At 57.0% G+C, this 18,706-nt stretch overlaps 1 protein-coding gene across 1 annotated transcript; it reads left to right on the forward strand.

Moving 5' to 3' along the window:
• Window positions 1-1,115: 1,115 nt before the first annotated feature.
• Window positions 1,116-18,706, forward strand: Lad1 (ladinin 1). The gene is made up of 10 exons (XM_048357389.1): window positions 1,116-1,398; window positions 10,257-10,394; window positions 12,061-12,934; window positions 13,737-13,841; window positions 14,604-14,647; window positions 16,541-16,613; window positions 16,687-16,827; window positions 17,127-17,213; window positions 17,475-17,549; window positions 18,102-18,706. Exons 1-10 carry the CDS (start codon window positions 1,361-1,363, stop codon window positions 18,105-18,107), a joined length of 1,581 nt encoding a protein of 526 aa, XP_048213346.1. The 5' UTR covers window positions 1,116-1,360; the 3' UTR covers window positions 18,108-18,706.

Below are 18,706 nucleotides of genomic sequence, written 5' to 3' on the forward strand. Positions count from 1 at the left end.
GTACCCTACCACTTGGGCCACACCTCCACTTTGGGCTTTTTTTTGCTGCTTAACTGAGTCTCACAGACTTTCCTGCTTTGCCTGGCTTTGAACTGTGATCCTCAGATCTCAGCTTCCTGGTGAGCCACTGGCACCCAGCTCCATGCTGCGTGTGATACATGAGTGAAGATGAATCCTCACCTCAGACTCTCAGCCGCAGGCAGGTTCCTGGCAACGGAGGATAGGAGGCGACCCCCCCCCCCCCCAGAGGGCCGGCCCCTCCCCACCCCTTGCCTCAGGCCCCTTTAGGACTCTAGCTCCAGTCATCTATGTTCACTCTTTCCTTCTGGTGAGCAAAGTCCCTTCCACCCCACAGCCTGGTATCATGGAGTGAGATGGGTGTCTTTGGCACATTTGGCTTTTGGAGCCCTGGGCACTCTCCTTTGCGGGTTCGAGTCTCAGAGGCACCTCTTGGGAGGGGCTGGCTTTTGATGGGACTGGTTTTGAATGCAGTCTGAGAAGACAACTCCTGTTCGTCTCCGTGGGGGGCTGGATGGGGGGTGTGTGTTCCTGATGCCAGAGAGGACCTGGCAAAGGGCGTTTCCCAGGCGCCCCCCCCCGCCCCCCCACTGTTTAGATAGACGGGACGGGAAGGTGGGGGTGGATTACGATACTTGCTCTAACTTTTCGCTCCGCTTCCTGCTCTTGGGTTTCTCAGGATTAAGTCGATTTCCAGGCAAGGAACTCAGCCTGCTGACTCCAATCCTCCGGTAACCCCCGCCCGCCCAGCCTCGCTCCCGGGCTCTCGGGGGCCGAGCCACTGCGCGGGGAGAGGCGGCCCAGCGCCAAGCTGGTCGGACTGGTTCTGAGCAGGAAGTCTCCCGCCCTGGCCCCGAGCCGCCGCGCAGCCCGGCGCTAGCCCCGGTGTCGGTCGGCGCGGCCCGCCGCCCCGTGCCCGGGATCTGGCCCGTGCCAGGCTGCGCACAGGGCTGCGGCCCGCCCCGTCCCACCGTGCGCGCTCAGGGCTGCGGCCCGCCCCGTCCCACCGTGCGCGCTCAGGGCTGCGGGGCGCACCAGGCTGCGGCCCGCCCCGTGCCCACCGTGCGCTCAGGGCTCCGGGGCGCCCCGTGCCCTGCGCCCCGTGCCCCGGTGTGCGCGCAGGCTCCGGCCTGGACGGCGATCCTGCCGCTTCTGCGCCGGTCGCTCCCGGCCTCCGATCCGGGGCGCGGGGCGCGAGCCGCCCGGTGAGATAAGCGGCCATGTGACCGCACCTGGCGCGCGGGGCGGGGCCGCAGGTGAGGCGGCCGCGGCGGGCGCGCGGGCGCGGAGCACTGCGCGCGGAGCACTGCGCACGCAACGCCCTGGCCGGGGTCTCAGCAGCATGTCGGTCAGCAGGAAGGACTGGTCAGCGCTGTCCAGGTGAGCGTGGTCGCTGGCCGGGCAGTGTGGGGACCGGACTGGGACCGGGACCTGAAGCCCGCCTGGGGCTAAGGGCAGCGGCCCACCTTCGGAGCTCCTCTCCGTGCGCATCGAGCTCCTCCCCGCCGGGACCCCCCCACCCCTCCCCGGCACGTTGGCTGGATCCTGGTCTTGCTGCTCCTTGGTGGAGACAGAATTAGGACCAGGCTCTGGACCCCCTCCCGTGCCAGGGTGATTGTTTCTCCTCCCTCGCGGCGTCCTGCCCTACCCGCCCCCCCCCCCTTTGGGAGGGGAAGGACTATTCCCCCAGTTCGCACAATTCCCTGGGAGGGGGCATGTGTTGATGGGTCAGGGGTTCAGGGGTGGCTCCCCACCCTCATTCTTGAGAGAAGATATGATCGACGTGGGGGTGGGGGGATCCTCTGGTAGAGAATTCTAGAGCGGCTCCCTGGGAGGTGTGCCTCACCTCCTTTTGGGAGTAAGAATGGGGTCAGGCTTCCTTCTAGGGCCAGCGGAGCAGGGGGTCTGTGAGTAGGATAGAGGGAAACAGACCCCCTCTCTCCACCAAGGGAGACCCAAATTCTGGGTTTGGTATTTTGGGGGTGGCATCTGGACTGGTAGCAGGAGAATTGGGTACAGGCTGAAGGGTCAGAGAAGCCTGGGAGGGGTTGATGTCAGGATGTAGCCCCCCCACCCCCCACCCCGGTTGATGATTCTTCTTGGAGCTGTCCTCACCTCTCTCTAAAACGGCTGGAAGGTAATTCCCCCCCCCCCCCCCCCGCCCCAAGGAACTGGAGGCTGAGGTAAGTGGCTCATAGCTGGATTCCTGTTCCTTTCCTTCCTTAGGCTCTAGCCAGGGTCAAATTGGCTTCTTGGTTCTTTCAGGTGTGTTTGCGTGTGTGTGTGTGTGTGTGTGTGTGTGCGCGTGTGTGTGTTGGGACCTTCAGGCCCGTCTTGGGATCAGGGCTCTCTCTGCAGGTGCAGCCAGCAACTCCCCAACAGCTTGGGTATCTCAGGCCTTCCTAGTCAAGACGTCGTTCCCACATTTGTCAGCGTTTAGGATTCCTACTGTTCCTCCCTGAAGGGCTCCGGAGCCTCTCCGGTGTCTCAGATTCAATCTCTGCACAGCAGCTCGCCCGCCTGGGCTGGGGCTATCTCAGGACCTCACCTTACCCCAAAGCCTAGTTGCCTGCGCACCCCACTGCGGGGGCCCACGAGGTGTACAGAGGGGAATAGAGAGCCCGAAACACGGTTTCGGGGAGGACCAGTGCTGGGGAGAAGGAGCCCAGGCTGCCTTGGAGGTCAGACACACCCTAGGGAAGGTCTGTGTGGAGGGTGGGACCGAGAGTCGAGCCCTTGGACTCAGCATGTGGGTCAGTGGGAGTGGCAGCGTCTGGACATATCTGGGCCTATGGAGGCATGTTCAGCTATGTGCGAAGGGCCAGCTGTGTGGGCGAGCGTGTTTGTAGCCTGTGTAGTGAGGAGATGCCTGTGTGTGCTGCAGGTTCTTGTGTTGGTGAAACTCGAGTCTGTTTGTTGAAGGTCTTAGTCCTGTAATATTAGGTTAAAAATATACACCAGACACTACGTCTTCAGAAGTATCCATTTTGCTGGGGTATTTGTGATTTTTTTGTATGAGAGCATGTCTAGGGGTGTGTGTGTGTGTGTGTGTGTGTGTGTGTGTGTGTGTGTGTGTGGTGTGGTATAACTTTTAAATGGGAGTGAGGTCCATTGTTCCCGTGGACTTGGACTCTTGTGCCTGCCTGGGTGGGGCTAAGTTCCCATGGGATGTCGAGCCTGAGCGGCCAGGAAGCCCTGGGGAGCCGGCCCTGCCCTCAGAGCCCCTGGCCTGGCTTCCCTGCTCAACTTCCAGCTCTCACAGAACCCTGTGGGCAGACACCGCCGCTGCCAGCAGTCACCCTGGTGAGGCGCCTGGAACAGAGGACCGCTCCTGTTCCCTGAATGAGCAACAAGCCTCAGCGGGCTGCAGGAAGGGCTGTGTGAGTCACTGTCAACCGAGCCTCCCAGGCTGGGGAGGACGGTGCTGAGGGTGCAAGGAGGAGGAGCTGAGGGCCAGCCTGCAGCCTGGCCCCGGAGGAAGCAGAAATTCAGATACTCCAGCCTTGGGGTAGGGGCAGTGGTGAGTTGGTTAGCTGGTTCCCCTGCTCAGCAGCCTTGTCCTTTCCTCCCTGGGCTGACCTGGTGACCAGTGAGGCCAGGCCAGGCCTGTCTGCAGGGGGTGAGGGCTGGACTGGAGAGCCCTGGCACTAGGCAGACACTGGTTAATCATTTCTCTGCCTGATCTTAGCAGCCGTCCCACCTCCAGGTGCTTCCCTTGGGTCTCCCAATGTGGGAGTTCTGGGCTAGATGGGACCTCAGACCTCCTACAGTGACCCCCTCAATACGAGCAGAGGAGGGAGGCTGGGATCTGCCCTCTGAAGTGCTGAAGATTGGCCCAAAGTTATGGCCAGGTCTAGGTTCCTCCTTGGTTCTCTCCTTACCAACTCCTTGAGTCCCAGAGCCCACAAAATGCTTTTAGGGCAGCCTTGCTATTCTTTCCCTACTTTAGCCACACCAGCCCAGCTTTGATCTGCTCCAATGGGGTTCAGATGGGGGCTAATAGGTTCCACTGCTAACCATTTAACAACCAGGACACGTAAGCCCTGCTCTTCCCTGTGGCAGAAAACATGGAAGTTAGAGTTCAGGAAGAAACCCCAGGGAAGAGGGCAAAGCGAGCTATCTCCAGCCGGCAACAGGGCACGTATCTTTCAAATGATCTTAGATGAAGACGATCCCTATCCCCAAAGGATTGAGTTGGGGATTGGGGAGTAGCAGCCCCCCCCCCCCCAGATGACAGAGACAGAGGGAACTGCAGGCCAGGAAGTGGAGGCCAGGGTTGTGGCAGGAGGCAGGGATTGCTTTGCCTGGAGCTGTTCAGGCCTCTGGGTTCTACCCAGGACCTGGACTTGGGGTTTGAAAATCTCTGATTTCCCCTCCCTGAGCTGAGGCCTCCTGGATGAAGAATTCAGCATTATCAGAGTCTCTCCCCTACTCCCACCAGCCCCTCCCTGTTTTCTCCCCTGAGTGGTCATCTGTTGGGGCTCCCCAGAAGGCGGGGTCTACTTCTAGTTTAGGATCAGCCCTTTAACAATCTTTTCTGGAAGTTGATATCCTGGCTAAGGACTTGAAAATATGACTTAGGTGGAAGTCTTGGTCCTTTCTTCTTCTTTTATTTATTCATTTATTTTTGAGTCGGTCTTGGGCCTGAATCCAGGGCCTGAGCACAGTCCCTTAGCTTTTTCACCCAAGGCTTCAAGGCTGGCATTCCACTAGCTTTTTGCTAGTTTATTGGAGATAAAGAGTGTGTTGGATTTGTTGGCCCTGGGCTGGCTTTGATCCATGATCCTCAGATCTCAGCCTCTTGAGTAGCTAGGATTACAGGCGGGAGCCACCGGCTCGCCTGCCTGGCTTAGGTTGTTTTTCCCTTTTGTTAGCTGCACATCCTCCAGAAAGTTCTTAACTCCCCTGAGCCTGAGGTTCCTCAAATGCAGAGTGGCCTGAGTCTGAGGGTTAATGTCAACATTGTTTGTAATACACTTAGACCAGTGTCTGGCGTTATTGTAAGTGTTTCTATCAGTCCCCTCCTTTATTGTTGTACTGATTGGTTTACTTTTCACAACATTTCGATATTAAGCCCTGTTCTCTAACAACTCTCATTTATAGGGTTTCAGCAGCTGCACCTACTGAGGTCCCTGCTGGGGACTGACCTTTTGCCCTCCCTACCCTTTCATTTCTGGCTATTTCCTCATCCTCAAGGCCAGCAATAATCTTGGCTTATTGGAGGTAAAATTCCTGCCCCAGTGTGTGTGTGTGTGTGTGTGTGTGTGTGTGTGTGTGTGTGTGTGTGTGTGTGTGTGTTAAAGGACTCTGGTTTTTTTTTGGCCAGTCCTGGGGCTTAAACTCAGGGCACTGTCCCTGGCTTCTTTTTGCTCAAAGCTAGCACTCTGCCACTTGAGCCACAGCGCCACTTCTGGCCATTTTCTGTATATGTGGTGCTGGGGAATCGAACCCAGGACCTCATGTATACGAGACAAGCACTCTTGCCACTAGGCCATATCCCCAGCCCCAAGGACTCTGTTTTGTGAAGTGTCAGGAGTTGGAGGCCGCCCCATCATCCCTGAGTGGCAGGGGTGGCGACCATGTCACCTTGGGTGAGTGTTGGGGTCTTGCTGTGAAACTTGGGTATACTCAGGGATATCTGGACCCCATCTTCTCCAGCCAGCCCTGGCCCTGGCGGGGAAGTGAGTCGTTTGTGAAGCGCCCAGGCTCAGACTGATGGCACACCATAAAGGGCCCCACCGGAGGCCAAGTCGATCTGTGGGTCTCCGGAGGCTACGTGTGGGAGCCAGGCTGCTCCGGTGGGAGGAACAACTCCCCCCCCCCCCCAAGCCTGCTGGTGCCCTCGCTGTGCATTCTCAGGGGAAGGAGCTTTTGACACCGCGGGCCACTGTCTTCTGTACCTGGAGCCTCTCTTTGGGTGCGGGAGCTGTCTCGAAACTAGCAGTAGAGGAGAGAGCTTTAAGATGTGGTCTCCGATGAAAGCCAGGAGAAGTTGGTGCTTCTGGCTGAATGGAGACAGCTGAGGAGAGATGAGGAAGCAGATCCTGGCTCACGAGAGACCGTCAGTTCATGGGGAGTGAATGAATGAAGAAGGATCCATTGACAGATACATAGAGCTCACGGAGATCCAGTGGAGGTCCAGGGGAATCCTTTTAAGTTTCGCAGTGAGGGGCTACAGGTGGGGCGCAGGAATAGAGCCCTTGCCTATTAAGCAGAAGCCTCTGAGTTCATTGTCAAAGTGTCATTGCCAAGGTCAGGGGAAGCCTTTGGCTGGGCCCTTCTCCATTTGCACTGGGGTGAAAGAAAGGTGTGACGTGATCACCAAGGATAGCTGCCCTGCGGAGCACTGGTGGCTCACACCTATTATCCTCACTACTCAGGAGGCTGAGCTAGGAGGATCACAGTTCAAAGCCAGCCTGGGCAGTAGAGTCTGTGAGATTGTTTTTTTGTAAATCTCCAATTGACAACCCCAAATCTGGAAGTGGGGCTGTGGCTCAAGTAGTAGAGAATTAGCCATGAGCCCAAAAACTTAGGGACAGTGCCTTGGCCTTGAGTTCAAGCCCCACAGCTGGCAAAAGAAAAAAAAAATAGCTTCCCGGATAGACATCCTAGAAAGTTCTCTTCCAGGCTCCTTTCCTGTTTGGGTAATTAGCAGGCCTTCTTTGCTACTAGAGAGCTGAGTAACTCGTCTTCAGGGTTTAGGGTTTGTTCTCCACTTAGAACTCTTCAAGGTTGAGGTGTGGTCAGTCCAGGGAGGAGGAGACCCCACATTTGTTGGCATCCCCGTCCAGCTCCCTGAGGGCCTATTTATGGCCACCCTCTGCCCTTAAACACCCAGTTCTTCACCCCAGGGCTCTGTACTGTACCCTCAACATCTGCCACCAGCTGTGGCTCCCTGCCTCCTTCTCTTCTTAGCCAGGTGTGTCAGCGAGGCCTCCTCCCTCCCTCACCTGTCCCGTTGTGCTCACCATAGCTGGTGGATGTCCTCTTGCTCTAGGGCAGTTTCCTTACTCTCTACCTCCCCTCTCCTTCATGCCACGCTCCATGGAGACTCGGGGGGTCTCTTTGCCTGCTGTGTTCTGGCTCCCAGAATCCTGCCTGGCCACGAGGTGCTTAAAACGTGTTCATGAAGATTGGCTCTATCAATGTGATATTGATATGAGAGGGGAAAAAGCCATCAGAGTCCATGTGTGTGTTTCCTTCACCTCATCTTAAAGGGGGGGAAACGGAGGAAGAGAACAGGAAGTGATAGCCGGATGGGGTGCTCCACACCTACAGTTCCAGCACTGAGAGGCAGAGATGGGAGGGTGAAGAGTTTGAGGCCAGCTTGAGCCACAGGGCGAGACCCCATCTTCTCCCCCTTCTACCAACCACAGCATCAATGACAACACGGTGAAAACTGACATGTCCCAGGACGGGGGGGGGGGGGGGGTGAGGTGGGGTGGGGTGGGGGAGGGAGGGGCACTGGAACCGTTCTGCTTCCCTGCCTTGCAAAGACAGCAAGGAATTTCTTCTCCAGGAGGCCCATGCTTGCCTTTCTGAGTGTATTTCAGTGCGTAAAAGGCGTGATTTCCATGCTTTTTTGTTTTCTCAACCAAACAACCTCCTCCCTGAATCAAGCTTCCAGTGAAGAGAGAGAGAGACAGGCAAGAGCTGGCCAGTGCTGTGAGGGGAACATGGAGCCTCCTGATTTGAACCCCAGAGGTCACTGGGGTCATCAGAGAGAAGGCTCATTCTAGCTGACCTTCACAGTCTCCACAGACTCTTGCCTCGTGGGGTGATGTGCAGATCCCGTCTCCAGAAAAGCCCATTTTATTTATTTATTTTTACCTCCTCAGCTTCCCTGCCTTCCCTCTGCCTGGGTTGCTCGCTTCTCTCCCACTTCCGTCACCCCTATCGAAGTCCTGTTTGCCCATGGAGGTCCGCTCCAGGTTCAGTGTTCGCTGTGAGCCTATGGGAATCATTGTTCCTCTGCAGAGCCATTTGAGTTTGGGTTGTTTTTTTTTGGCCAGTCCTGGGACTTGGACTCAGCGTCTGAGCACTGTCCCTGGCTTCTCTTTGCTCAAGGCTAGCACTCTACCACTTGAGCCACAGCGCCACTTCCGGCTTTTTTTCTGTATATGTGGTGCTGAGGAATCGAACCCAGGGTTTCATGTATACGAGGCGAGCACTCTACCACTAGGCCACATTCCCAGCCCCCATTTCTGAGTTTTGATAGGCAGAGTTACTGGACATACCTCTGGACCACCAGATTGTAGGTTGTCTGTAGAGATCCTGTTACATTGTTCCGTGATCCTGTCAGTTCCTGACGTCCTGTAGCCCGTTGCTCTTGCAAGTGTTCATTTGCTCTTGGTTTGATTGGCAGGGTGGATGGAAGGGAAGGGAAGATGGGCTGGTGGGAAGGTGTCTGCGGACGTGGCAGGCAGGTGGGATGAGACACTGGTCGGTGACGGGAGAGATGGGTGTTTGGATGATGGGCTGGCGGGATTCGTGGGGGCTGGCTGGCTGTGAGAATGCCTCGTTGGTCCCGTGAGTGTAAGAAAGGTGTCGGGGGTGGGAGGGGGCAGGAATCAAATGCAGGGTATGCGCTTGTCCCCCTGGGCAAGTGAAAGTTAGTGGTAAAGGTGAGAGAGGTCAAGGAACTCCTGTGGAGTGGAGGTGTGTTTGGACGTTTCTCCAGGTGTAACTGGTCTTATGGCTAGCTTCTGCCCCTGCCACCAAAGGCCAAAGAATTTTTATGGGGAATTGAGTCATTCTGAGGACACACCTCTGTGATTGCCCATTAGGGGATATGATCTAAGAACCTCGGGACTAAAAAGAGAAAGGGCTTTGTCAAGTGTACCTGCTTTCCTTCGGGCAGAACCGTACCTACCCTTCCACATTCCTTGCCATCCCACGGAGGGAGGGCCTCTTCTCCCCCGAAGTCCAGACTGCGGTCCAACACAATGGGTCTCATCTGGGGTGATTTTTGACCCTCCGGGGATTTTGGGGGAATGTTAGCAAACAGTTTTTGGTTGTCCTAACTGAGAGTTGTTGCTGACATTGAAGGGGTTAGTTTCTACACACAGAGTTATCTTGGCCAGAATGTCGTTTTGAGAAGGAGAAATCTTGATCTGCCTCAGATCTGTTCAGCTCTCGTAGGAACATAATACAAATGTGAGTCACATTGTGAACATAACTCTTTTTCTAGTAGTCAACATAAGAAGTAAAAGAAGCAGACGGACTTTTAACCGACTGCTTCATTTGACTGGGTACACGTAGCTGTAGTCCTAGCTGTTCAGGAGGTAGAGATCAGAGGATCGTGGTTTGAAGCCAGCCCAGTTTGCGAGCCCCAGTTGCAACAGAAAGGGCTGGATGTGGTGGTTTGCACCTGTCACCCAGCTGTGGTGGGGAGAGTAAATGGAAGATCATGGTCCTCCTGGTCAGCCCTGGTTATCTCAAACATCACCATGCCCCAAAGGCCTTGTAGGTAGAGGGCCTGCCAGGCAAGTGCAAAGCCCTAAGTTCAAAACCCCAGGGCCACCCGAAACAAAAGGATCGAAAACCCCATTTACCCCAATATATCAAAAAATGAGCGTGTTAAGCACATCATATGCCATTTGAGAAGGACCATTTGGGAAGGGTCTTGGTATCACACCTGCATTGGCCTTGACCTCCTGGGCTCATGGGATCTTCTTGCTGCAGCCTCCCAAGTAGTTGGAATAGGAGGACATCATAGTTCAGCTATGCAATTCCTTTTTTTTTTTTTTTAATTTGATACCAGTCCTGGGGCTTGAACTCAGGGCCTGGGCTCTGTCCCTGAGCTTTTTCACTCAAGGCTAGTGCCCTACTACTTGAGCCACAGCCCTACTTCTTGGATTTTTTTTTTTTTAAATTGGTGGTGGTTAATTAGAAAGTCTTACCGTGTTTCCTGCCCTAGTTGACTTGGAACCGCGATGCTCAGATCTCAGCCTCCTAAGTAGCTCGGATTACAGATGTGAGCCACCGGCGCCCAGCTCAGCTATGCAGTTCTTAATGAGAGCCTTTATGTTATTTTTCTCCTTCTGGGTCTTTGAAATCCAGTGTGTATTTTGCTTACAACAGATCTCGGTTCAGAGGGGAGAACATTGCCCGCATACCTAGAGGGCGCGTGTCCCCCCCCCCCCCCCCCCCCCCAGCCTGGGGAAGTCTGGTTTGGGAAGGTGGAAAGGCGCTCAAGTATCTAGCGCCCACGTTGACTCTCAACCTCCCTTCCCCAGCCTGGCCCGGCAGCGGACGCTGGAAGATGAGGAGGAGCAGGAGCGGGAACGCAGGCGGCGGCACCGCAACTTGAGTTCTACCACGGAGGATGAATCTCCTGGGCTCACCCAGAATGGAGACCGGCGGGCTGCGGAGAGGTGCTCAGCTTGGGGGGGGGGGGGGCCCGGGGGATCATTTCCCCATCCTGGGTGACAGGGATGGACGCAGCCGGGCCCGCTAGATGACGAGCAGCACGTCTGGCTTGCCACGTGGGAATGAGGCTGACCGGGGTGGTGATGAACGTCTCAGTTCCTAACTCCCCCCGCCCCCCCCCCCCCCCCACTCAGCCCTGCTGGGCTTGGCCTTTACTCTCAGTAACACGGACCGTGTTATTGCTCACTGGGACGTTGGTGAGCTCATTCTCGGCTGGCTGTTTTATGGATGTAGCTCACTCAGTCCTCACAGCAATCCTGAGAGACAGGTATTATTTTTACAGTTGTACAAACTGGGTCAAAGGGTACTTAGGTGACTCATGGGGATCGTGTAACTAGACAGTAACATCCAGTTTTGTCCGGGTCTATGACTCTACTCTTTCCATTAAACCCGGCCATGGCCCTCTAGCCCCAACCCTCCACCACTCACTCTGTGTGTGTGTGTAAGTGTGTAAGTGTCTCAAGGACTTTCTTGCCCCGGCTGGTTTCAAACCGGGATCTTCACATCTCAGCCTCCTACTGAGTAGCTAGGATTACAGGTGGGAGCCGCTGGTTCCTGGCAATTATCCACTTCCGAGGGCAGGGGTGGTGGGCGGCAGTCTGCCATCTAGATTTTGGGGTTATGAAGGAAAGGAAGAGAAAGGCCCCAGAGCTCCTCGAGTGCGGCCCGTGTGTCAGGACTGTGCTCTTTACTGACCAGTCTCTTTGCCTCCTCACAAGCCTAGTTTTGCAGATCTGAAACCCGAGGCTCAGACGGGAAGTGAACTTGCCTGAGCTCACACAGGGAGCAGGGTGGTCGAAGGAAAAGAATCCCCCCCCCCTTTTTTTTGTACTGACACATTTTTTCATAGTTAATTAGAAATACGAGTCTCGTGGACTTTCTTGCCCCGGCTAGCTTTGAATCGTGGTTCTCAGCTCCCAGCCTCTCTGGTCGCGAGGATTATAGGCTTGGCCAAGAATCTCCTTCAGATGGAAAGCAAGTCCAGTGGGTCTGGGATAGTCTTTCGCCTGTTTTTGTTCCCTTCCACTTCCCAGAGAAGGAGGCCAGGCTGGGTGCCGGTGTGTGTGTGTGTGTGTGTGTGTGTGTGTGTGTGTGTGTGTGTGTGTGTGTGTGTGTGAGATGGGAACCTGTGGCTGCCAAGCAAGGGACTAGAGTGTGGCAGAGAGCTTCAGAATACATGGAGTTCAGCTCCCAGCAGCCTGGCCGGAGCTGCCAGTGGCCTCCGACAGACCGTGACTACTCTACTCTCAATCTAAGCTCTGAGGGACTCAGACTGCGTTACCCTTTTTTCTCATCTCCTCCAGGGCCAAAGCCCATGGATAGATGTTGTTCCATCAGTTTTGGCTGCCTGTCTCTGAACAGAGCGGGTGGGACCTCACAGGGATTTGTGTCCTTCTTTTGAAAAGCATGGAGTGCTTGTTCAGATGGCACCTTGTGTATACAGCAGATACACGCGCGCCTTCTCTACGAGGTCGGGGGAGGGGAGGAGGCCAGGCAGGGCCCCGACTTCCTTGTCCGGTGCTTGGTGGCCTTGGGCTCGGTTATACCCCTGGCCCCCCCGGTGTATCTGAAAGCCTCTGACTCAGTCTCCCACCCTGTCTTCTGACTCAGGCTACCCAGTGTAGAGGAAGCAGAGCTGCCCAAGCCGGTGCCTCCAGCCTTCCCAGAAGAGGTGGAGGACATCCAGACCATCCTGAGGACGCGGCAGGAGCGGAGGCAGAGGCGGCAGGCCGTGGAGGCCGCGCAGGCCCCCATTCAGGAGAGGCCCGAGGCCGAGGAGGGGCAGGACAGGGCGGGCCCCGAGCAGCCGCCGCCGCCGCAGCCCCTCGTGCCCAAGAGGGGCGCCGAGCCCTTGCCTCGCCGGAGGCTGAGCCGGGAGCGCCGGGGCCCCTGGGCCCGGGAGGGGGAGGAGAGTGCGGAAAGCCAGGAGCCAGGAGCCGGGAAGAAGGGGCTTTTGGAGAAGAGCTCAGGCTCTGAGAGCTCCCCGGTTCCAGAGAAGTCAGCCTCGCCAGCCGCGAGACCGGCCGCAGAGAAGGGAGTGGCCCCGGAGGAAGTGTCCCCAGCCGACGGGACAGCAGCCTTGGAGAAGAGAGGTGGCCGGGAGAAGCTGGTTCCAGGAAAAGCAAGTGTCTCAGAGAAGTCATTGGTCTCGGGGAAGACATCCGTGTCCCAGAAGATCGAAGCGTCCGAGAAGAAATCCAGCCTGGAGAAGAAGCCCTCTGCAGAACGAGCCAGTGCCTCCGAGAAGACGCCGGAGAGGAGGCTGGTGTCTGAGAAAGCGTCCATCTTCGAGAAGGGGCCGGTCTCAGAGACAAAGGCAGCCCCCAAGAGGGCGGTCATCACAGAACAGCCCCAGCCTCCCCCGAGAAGCCAGGCGGCCACCAAGGAGCCCAGAGGCAGGGCTGTCCCTGGGCAGAGCCCAGCGTCCTCTGCAAAGCCAGACCCTCCGGCCGCGGCCTCCCGCCTCCCCCCCATCACACTCCAGGTTGGCAGTGCTCCTGTCCGTCCCCCTCGCCCCCTCCATGGCGCACCTCGCTTCTGGTCCTGTCTGGTGGCCTCCTGCTCCCTTGCTATCTAACTCTCTCTGGCATGTCTCATGGTCCCACCCTCCCCTCTCAGGCTGGCCTGGATGGTTTCTTCTCTGCCTTGTGTCCCCAGCCCCTGTCAGAATAGAGGGACTGAGCCGGGAGCCGATGGCTCACACCTGTCATCCTCCTACTCAGGAGGCTGAGATCTGAGGATGGAGGTTCTAAGCCAGCCCGGGCAGGAGAGGCTGTGAGACTCTTATCTCCAACTAACCGCCAGAAAACAGGAAAGTGGCGCTGTGGCTCAAGTGGTAGAGCGCTAGCCTTGAGCTGAAGAGCTCAGGGATAGCGCCCAGGCCCAGAGTTCAAGCCCCATGACCCAAAACAAAACAAACCCCAATAGAGCCACTGAGAACAAGGCAGCTTTTGGGAACTGAAAGGGCTAGGTCCACCATGCTGGATCATACTGTATCCCCAACCAGGACCTGGACTCCAGGACCTTAGCAGCCTTGTAGAAGGCCTCAGATCCTTCTAGAAACTTCCCTACGGAGCTCTGGCTGGCTCTGTGGGACTCGGCCGGCTGCGCCACAGCAGAGGCAGGACAGTGACGCAGGGCTGTCTCCCGGTCCCCGCCTTCTTTGGTGTTGGGGAAGGCCAGGCCACATGGCAGCGTGGGCCAGGGGCTGCTTGGGGCCTGGGCAGTCAGTGGACCGCTCGCCAGGAAGGCGAGTTCTTGTGTGACACATCCCCTGCCCCGTTCAGGTGAAGATCCCCAGCAAGGAGGACGAGGCAGACCCATCTTCACCCACCCAGCTCACCTACAGCAGCTCCCTCAGGCGCTCCAGCCCCAGGACCATCTCCTTTCGGGTGAGAACCACCGGGGAGCAGGCCCAGCCACCATTAAGCGTCAGGAGCCTTAGGTCACCCCAAAGGAAGATCCTTCGGATAGAGGGGGACTTCGCATTCCCGCGCGTGGCCCAAACCAAGTCTGGTCCTATCCAATCAAGGAGAGTAGGTCCTGACTTAGAAGGTGGGTGTGAAGGCGTAGGAGCAGCCCCACCTAGTGGAAACAAGCAGAACTGCAGGAAGATGCCCCACCTGGCTAGGCCAGGGGGTACCATTCTGGAGGAGGAGTAAGGCAGAGCGCAGCAGGGTTGTCCCAGTGCCCACTTCTGGCCCCTGTCCCAGCCCCTAATAGCACAACTGAGGGGCGTAGGGAGTATCGTCCAGTCTTTGGGTCATCTACTCTTTCATCGCTCGACGTGCCAGGTATCCTCATGGCTGCCAGGCTCTGAGGAGGAGCCTGGGCCCCAGGCTGGCCGGTGCCCATGGGGTCTTGGTCGGTGGGGAAGCAGGGAGAAAGTCAGGTGGCAACAGGGGTCCTGGAAAGTCTAGTGGGGGCATAGGGAAGGGTTTGGAACCCAGGCTGGTGTGGGTGTGGGGGGTGTGGGGTGGGGGCGAGGGCTTTCCTGAGAAGATGAGGGCCTCTAATGAAGGGTGACTCCTTTGGTGGTCGTGGGGGGGGTTCTGAAGGAGGGAGAGCACCCGGAGAGCCAGCCCCTCCTGGAGGGAAGCGCCGGGGACTTTCTTGGGACTCCTAAGTCACCAGCACTCCGCTTCTCGTTTCAGATGAGCCCTAGGAAGGACAGCTCGGAAGCAGCCTTGACTCGCAGGTGGGCGGCCCGGAACCCGTGGCTCTGTCTCGTCGGCTCTTTTTATGCGGTGGTACTAGGGCTCAAGCTCAGGGCCTTGTGCTTGCTAGGTGGTCGCTCTACCACGGGAGCCATACCCCCGGCTCTTTTTGCTTTAGTTATTGTCTAGGTAGGGGCTTGCATCTTTGTCTTGAATTAGTCTTTGTGATCCTTATTCTTACACTTCCTGTAGAGTTGTGATAGCAGGTGTGCAACACCATGCCTCCTAACTTTTATTGGTTAAGATGGGGGGGGAGGGTCTCACTTTTTGCTGATGCTAGACTTAGCCAGTGCTCTTTCCATTTTCACCTCCCAAGTAGCTAGGATTACAAGTGTGAACCACTGCGCCCAGCTTTGTGTGTGTACGTGTGTCTATGTATGTGTGTGCATGTATGTATATAACCATGTATGTGCGCGTGTGTGCTAGTACTGGGGCTTGAACTCAGGACCTGGACACTATCCCTTGGGAATCTTTTGCTCAAGGATGGTGCTCTACCACTTGATCCACACTCCCACATGGAGATAAGAGTCTCACAGCCTTTCTTGCCCAGTCTGACTTTGAATTGGGACCCTCAGGGCTCAGTCTCCTGAATAGCTAGGATTATAGGTGTGAACCCCTGGTGCCTGGCCTTCCTTTGCTTTCTAAGCACTTGTCACTCTCCCTGCTCCAGTGTAGGCTGCAGAGCATGGGACAGGAGGGTGCAGGGAAGGGCAGGAGGCACCGAGCCTGGGTAAGATGGAACAGGGGAGGGGAACCAAGGAGAGCTGCCAGGGAACAGGACTTGCCAGAGCACTGATGGGGGGAGGCTTCTGCTTCAGCAAGCCAGGGGTGGGGGCCCAGAAACCCACCTGCGTACCGAAACCGACTGTGCTCTGTAATGCTCAGGCAAGGCGTTTGAGGACCATACGTGGAGAAATAAAATGATCCGGGAGGCCGTGGCGCTCATGTTGGGGGTTTCATCAACCTGCGCTGTGTTCATCTGCTCTTGGAGCTTGTGACGAAGTTCCTGTGCTAGATCAGGGCTTGGAGCGAGGGTGGAGGAGGGGGAGAACAAAGACATGACAGCGCTGCTCTCACCAAACTCCCATGAGACCATGAGGAGCACCAGGGAGAGCCTGGGGGTTGAGGGACAGCAATGGGAGCCCAGGGCGGAGAATACAGCAGCTGCCAAAGGCTGAGAAGGTAGATGTTGACTCCAGAAACTACTGGGACATTTCCAGATGGAAAGTGGAAGGATGACATCTACCTGTTCCCTCCCTCCCTCCCTCCCTCCCTCCCTCCCTCCCTCCCTTCCTCCCTCCCTCTTCCTTCTGCATATTACACAAATGTTCTACCCCTGAGCTACCTCCCTAGCCCAGGAATGACATTTTAACTCCAGTGCCTAATATATGAAAGCATAGGTGCCCAGCTGGCTGGCACAGAGGCATGTGGGGCAGGGTGTATCGGATGAGAGGAGAGGCCGGAAGCAGATTGCCAGAGCTTTGCAGGGTTTGCCAGGGAGTTTGATCCCTGTCCTATGGTCCCCAGAGGTCTGAGCTGGAAAGGGCAGAGCCAGTTCTGTTGAAGTAGGAGTGATGGATGGGCTGTTCGTGGGGCAGAGGGCTCAGGGCAGTAGGTTGAGATGGAGGAGTGATTTGATTTGAATGGAAGGAACAGGACATGGGGAGAGAATGGGGACTGGTAGATGCTTTAGTCTTTTGACATCCTACAAGACGGGCCATTTCTGCAGTCCGGTCTTTACCCTGGTCTGCTCTGAGTGGTGGGCGTGTTCTCTTGGCTGAGCTGGTGGGTCCGTTCCTCAGGCCCTTGTGGCGGGCCTGGGCTCCCAAGGGGCAGTGTCTCCATCCGGTTTGTCTCCTCCTGCCTTCCCACAGTGCCAGCGTGAGGCTACCAGCCAGCACGGTGAAGCTAGGCGAGAAGCTGGAGCGATACCACACAGCCATACAGGTAGGGGTTCTTCCGGAGGGCGGGGCCCGGGGCCTCGTGCTCCCTGCTCATCAGCTTGTGTTTCTGTTTCCAGAGATCAGAGTCTGTCCGGTCGCCAGGTTCCTCCCGCACAGAGGTCTTTGTGACTCCTGTGGGCGTAGCCAGCAAGCGCCACATCTTTGAGAAGGAGATAGCAGGGGGCCAGAGCCGGGCAGAGCCAGCCTCCAGCCGGAAGGTGAGGGGGAAGCCCACCGGGGGGATCTCTCAGCTGATGAGAGTCTCCAAAGCGTGGGCCTAGGCCTGGGCAGTGCTAGGAACTGTCTTTTCACACATCAGCCTCGGCCTTAACATTGGGGTTCCCGAGCCTGGCTCCTGTTAGCCGGGCGTGCTGCTTCCTGTGAAGGGCATCGTTCCGGCTGAGCATGGCGTGAGAGGGGGAGTCGGGGGAGGGGAGACGGCGGTCCTGTTCCTGGCCCGGGGCCTTGGAGAAGGCCTTCCTCTCCCCAGACCCCGAGACGGAGCCTTTCTTTCTAGGAGAACTTGAGGCTGTCTGGGGTTGTGACATCGAGGCTCAACCTGTGGATCAGCAGGACCCAGGAGTCAGGCGAGCAGGACCCCCAGGTACCCCATCTCCATGGTGGTGTGACGATACTACAGTCAGGAGGGGCAGCCCTCCAGTGGGTCATCCCAGAAGCAGGCACGGTGGAGAGGGAGGGTGGCGGAAGATTGCCTGTGGCCATGGACGGCAGCAGAGAGGAGGCCTGGGGTCCTTTTACCTTCCCGGAAGAGGGAGGGTAGGCACTCTGAGCAGGGGTGAGCCCTGGGGGGGTTCCATTGTCTACTTAGCCCTTTTGATCTCTCCCATGATGTCCCCCAAATCAGGAGGTACGGAAAGAATTGGCAGCGACGAAGAGGTCTCAGTGGGGGAAGAAGTCCGATTCCTCCTTGGATGCTGAGGTGAGTTATGGGCACTTGTGTGTCTACACTAACTGGCCTGTGATTGCACAGTGAAGGTTCCGGAACTCCCTGTCCCCGTGTGTTCAGCTGTGCGGATTCCTGCATGAGCATGTGGATAGCCTGCTGGCTTTGTTGAGACATAGTACCCCCCCATGACACCCCCTTTTATTTTTGCTGGTCCTGGGGCTTAAATTCAGGGCCTGAGCACTGTCCCTGAGCCTCTTTGTGCTCAAGGCTAGCGCTCTACCACTTTAGCCACGGTGCCACTTCCGGCCTTTTCTGAGTAGTTTATTGGAGAGAAGAGTTTCACGGACTTTCCCGTGCAGGCTAGCTTCGAACCACGATCCTCAGATCTCAGCCTCCTGAGTGGCCAGGATAACAGGCGTGAACCACCGGCGCCTGGCTCACAGCACCCATCTCAAGCCAGCAGATTTGGGTCTCTCACCCAGCGTGGCTGTGGGGCTTGGGCAAGGGATGCTCCCTGCTCAGAGATCCACCTTTCCTTCCAGCCTAGGAACCTGCTTCATTTGTTCGAATTGACCTTTCCCACAGGTGTGACAAGCCTGCAAGGCAGACAGAACGCCCGGGCCCCGGCTTGGGCGCTGGGCCCCTGCCTCTGGAAGCAGCACCCTCGGCTCTCACTTTTCCATCTGCCTCCGGACCGCTCTGACCATGTGCGGCTCCTGAGAACCAGGACTATGAGTGGCCGCTCGTCCGCCTCCTTTCTGGCCTTGGCACCTCCCTGTCCGGTTGCAGGCACAGCAGGCCCTGGACCCACTGGCAGCCGGGACCTGGCACTGAGCCACAGGAGTCTTGGTGGCCTACTCAAAGATGACTCCTTCTGGGTCAGGGCGGGGCCGTCTCTCAAGGACTCCAAGGTCATCTGTCTCGTCCGCTCTTGGGTGGTATGCCATGTGCCTGCGATGTCACCTCACTGAAAACTGGATCCGGTCACCTTGGTCCCTGAGACCTGGTTCTAGCCTGCCAAGGCCCTCAGACCAGAACGGGAAGGAATTGCCAGGCCTGGTCCATTGCTCTGTCTCCCTGCTTTGTGTCCCCTTCCTTCCCTGGCTTGCGGTGTTGCTGTCCCGTCCGGGATCCCAGTGCCTCCTCACACTCAGAAAAATCCTGTTCTCAGGAAGAATCTGATAAACCAA

Source organism: Perognathus longimembris, chromosome 11 (genome assembly GCF_023159225.1).
Source record: "Perognathus longimembris pacificus isolate PPM17 chromosome 11, ASM2315922v1, whole genome shotgun sequence".
Classification (NCBI taxonomy): Eukaryota; Metazoa; Chordata; class Mammalia; order Rodentia; family Heteromyidae; genus Perognathus; species Perognathus longimembris.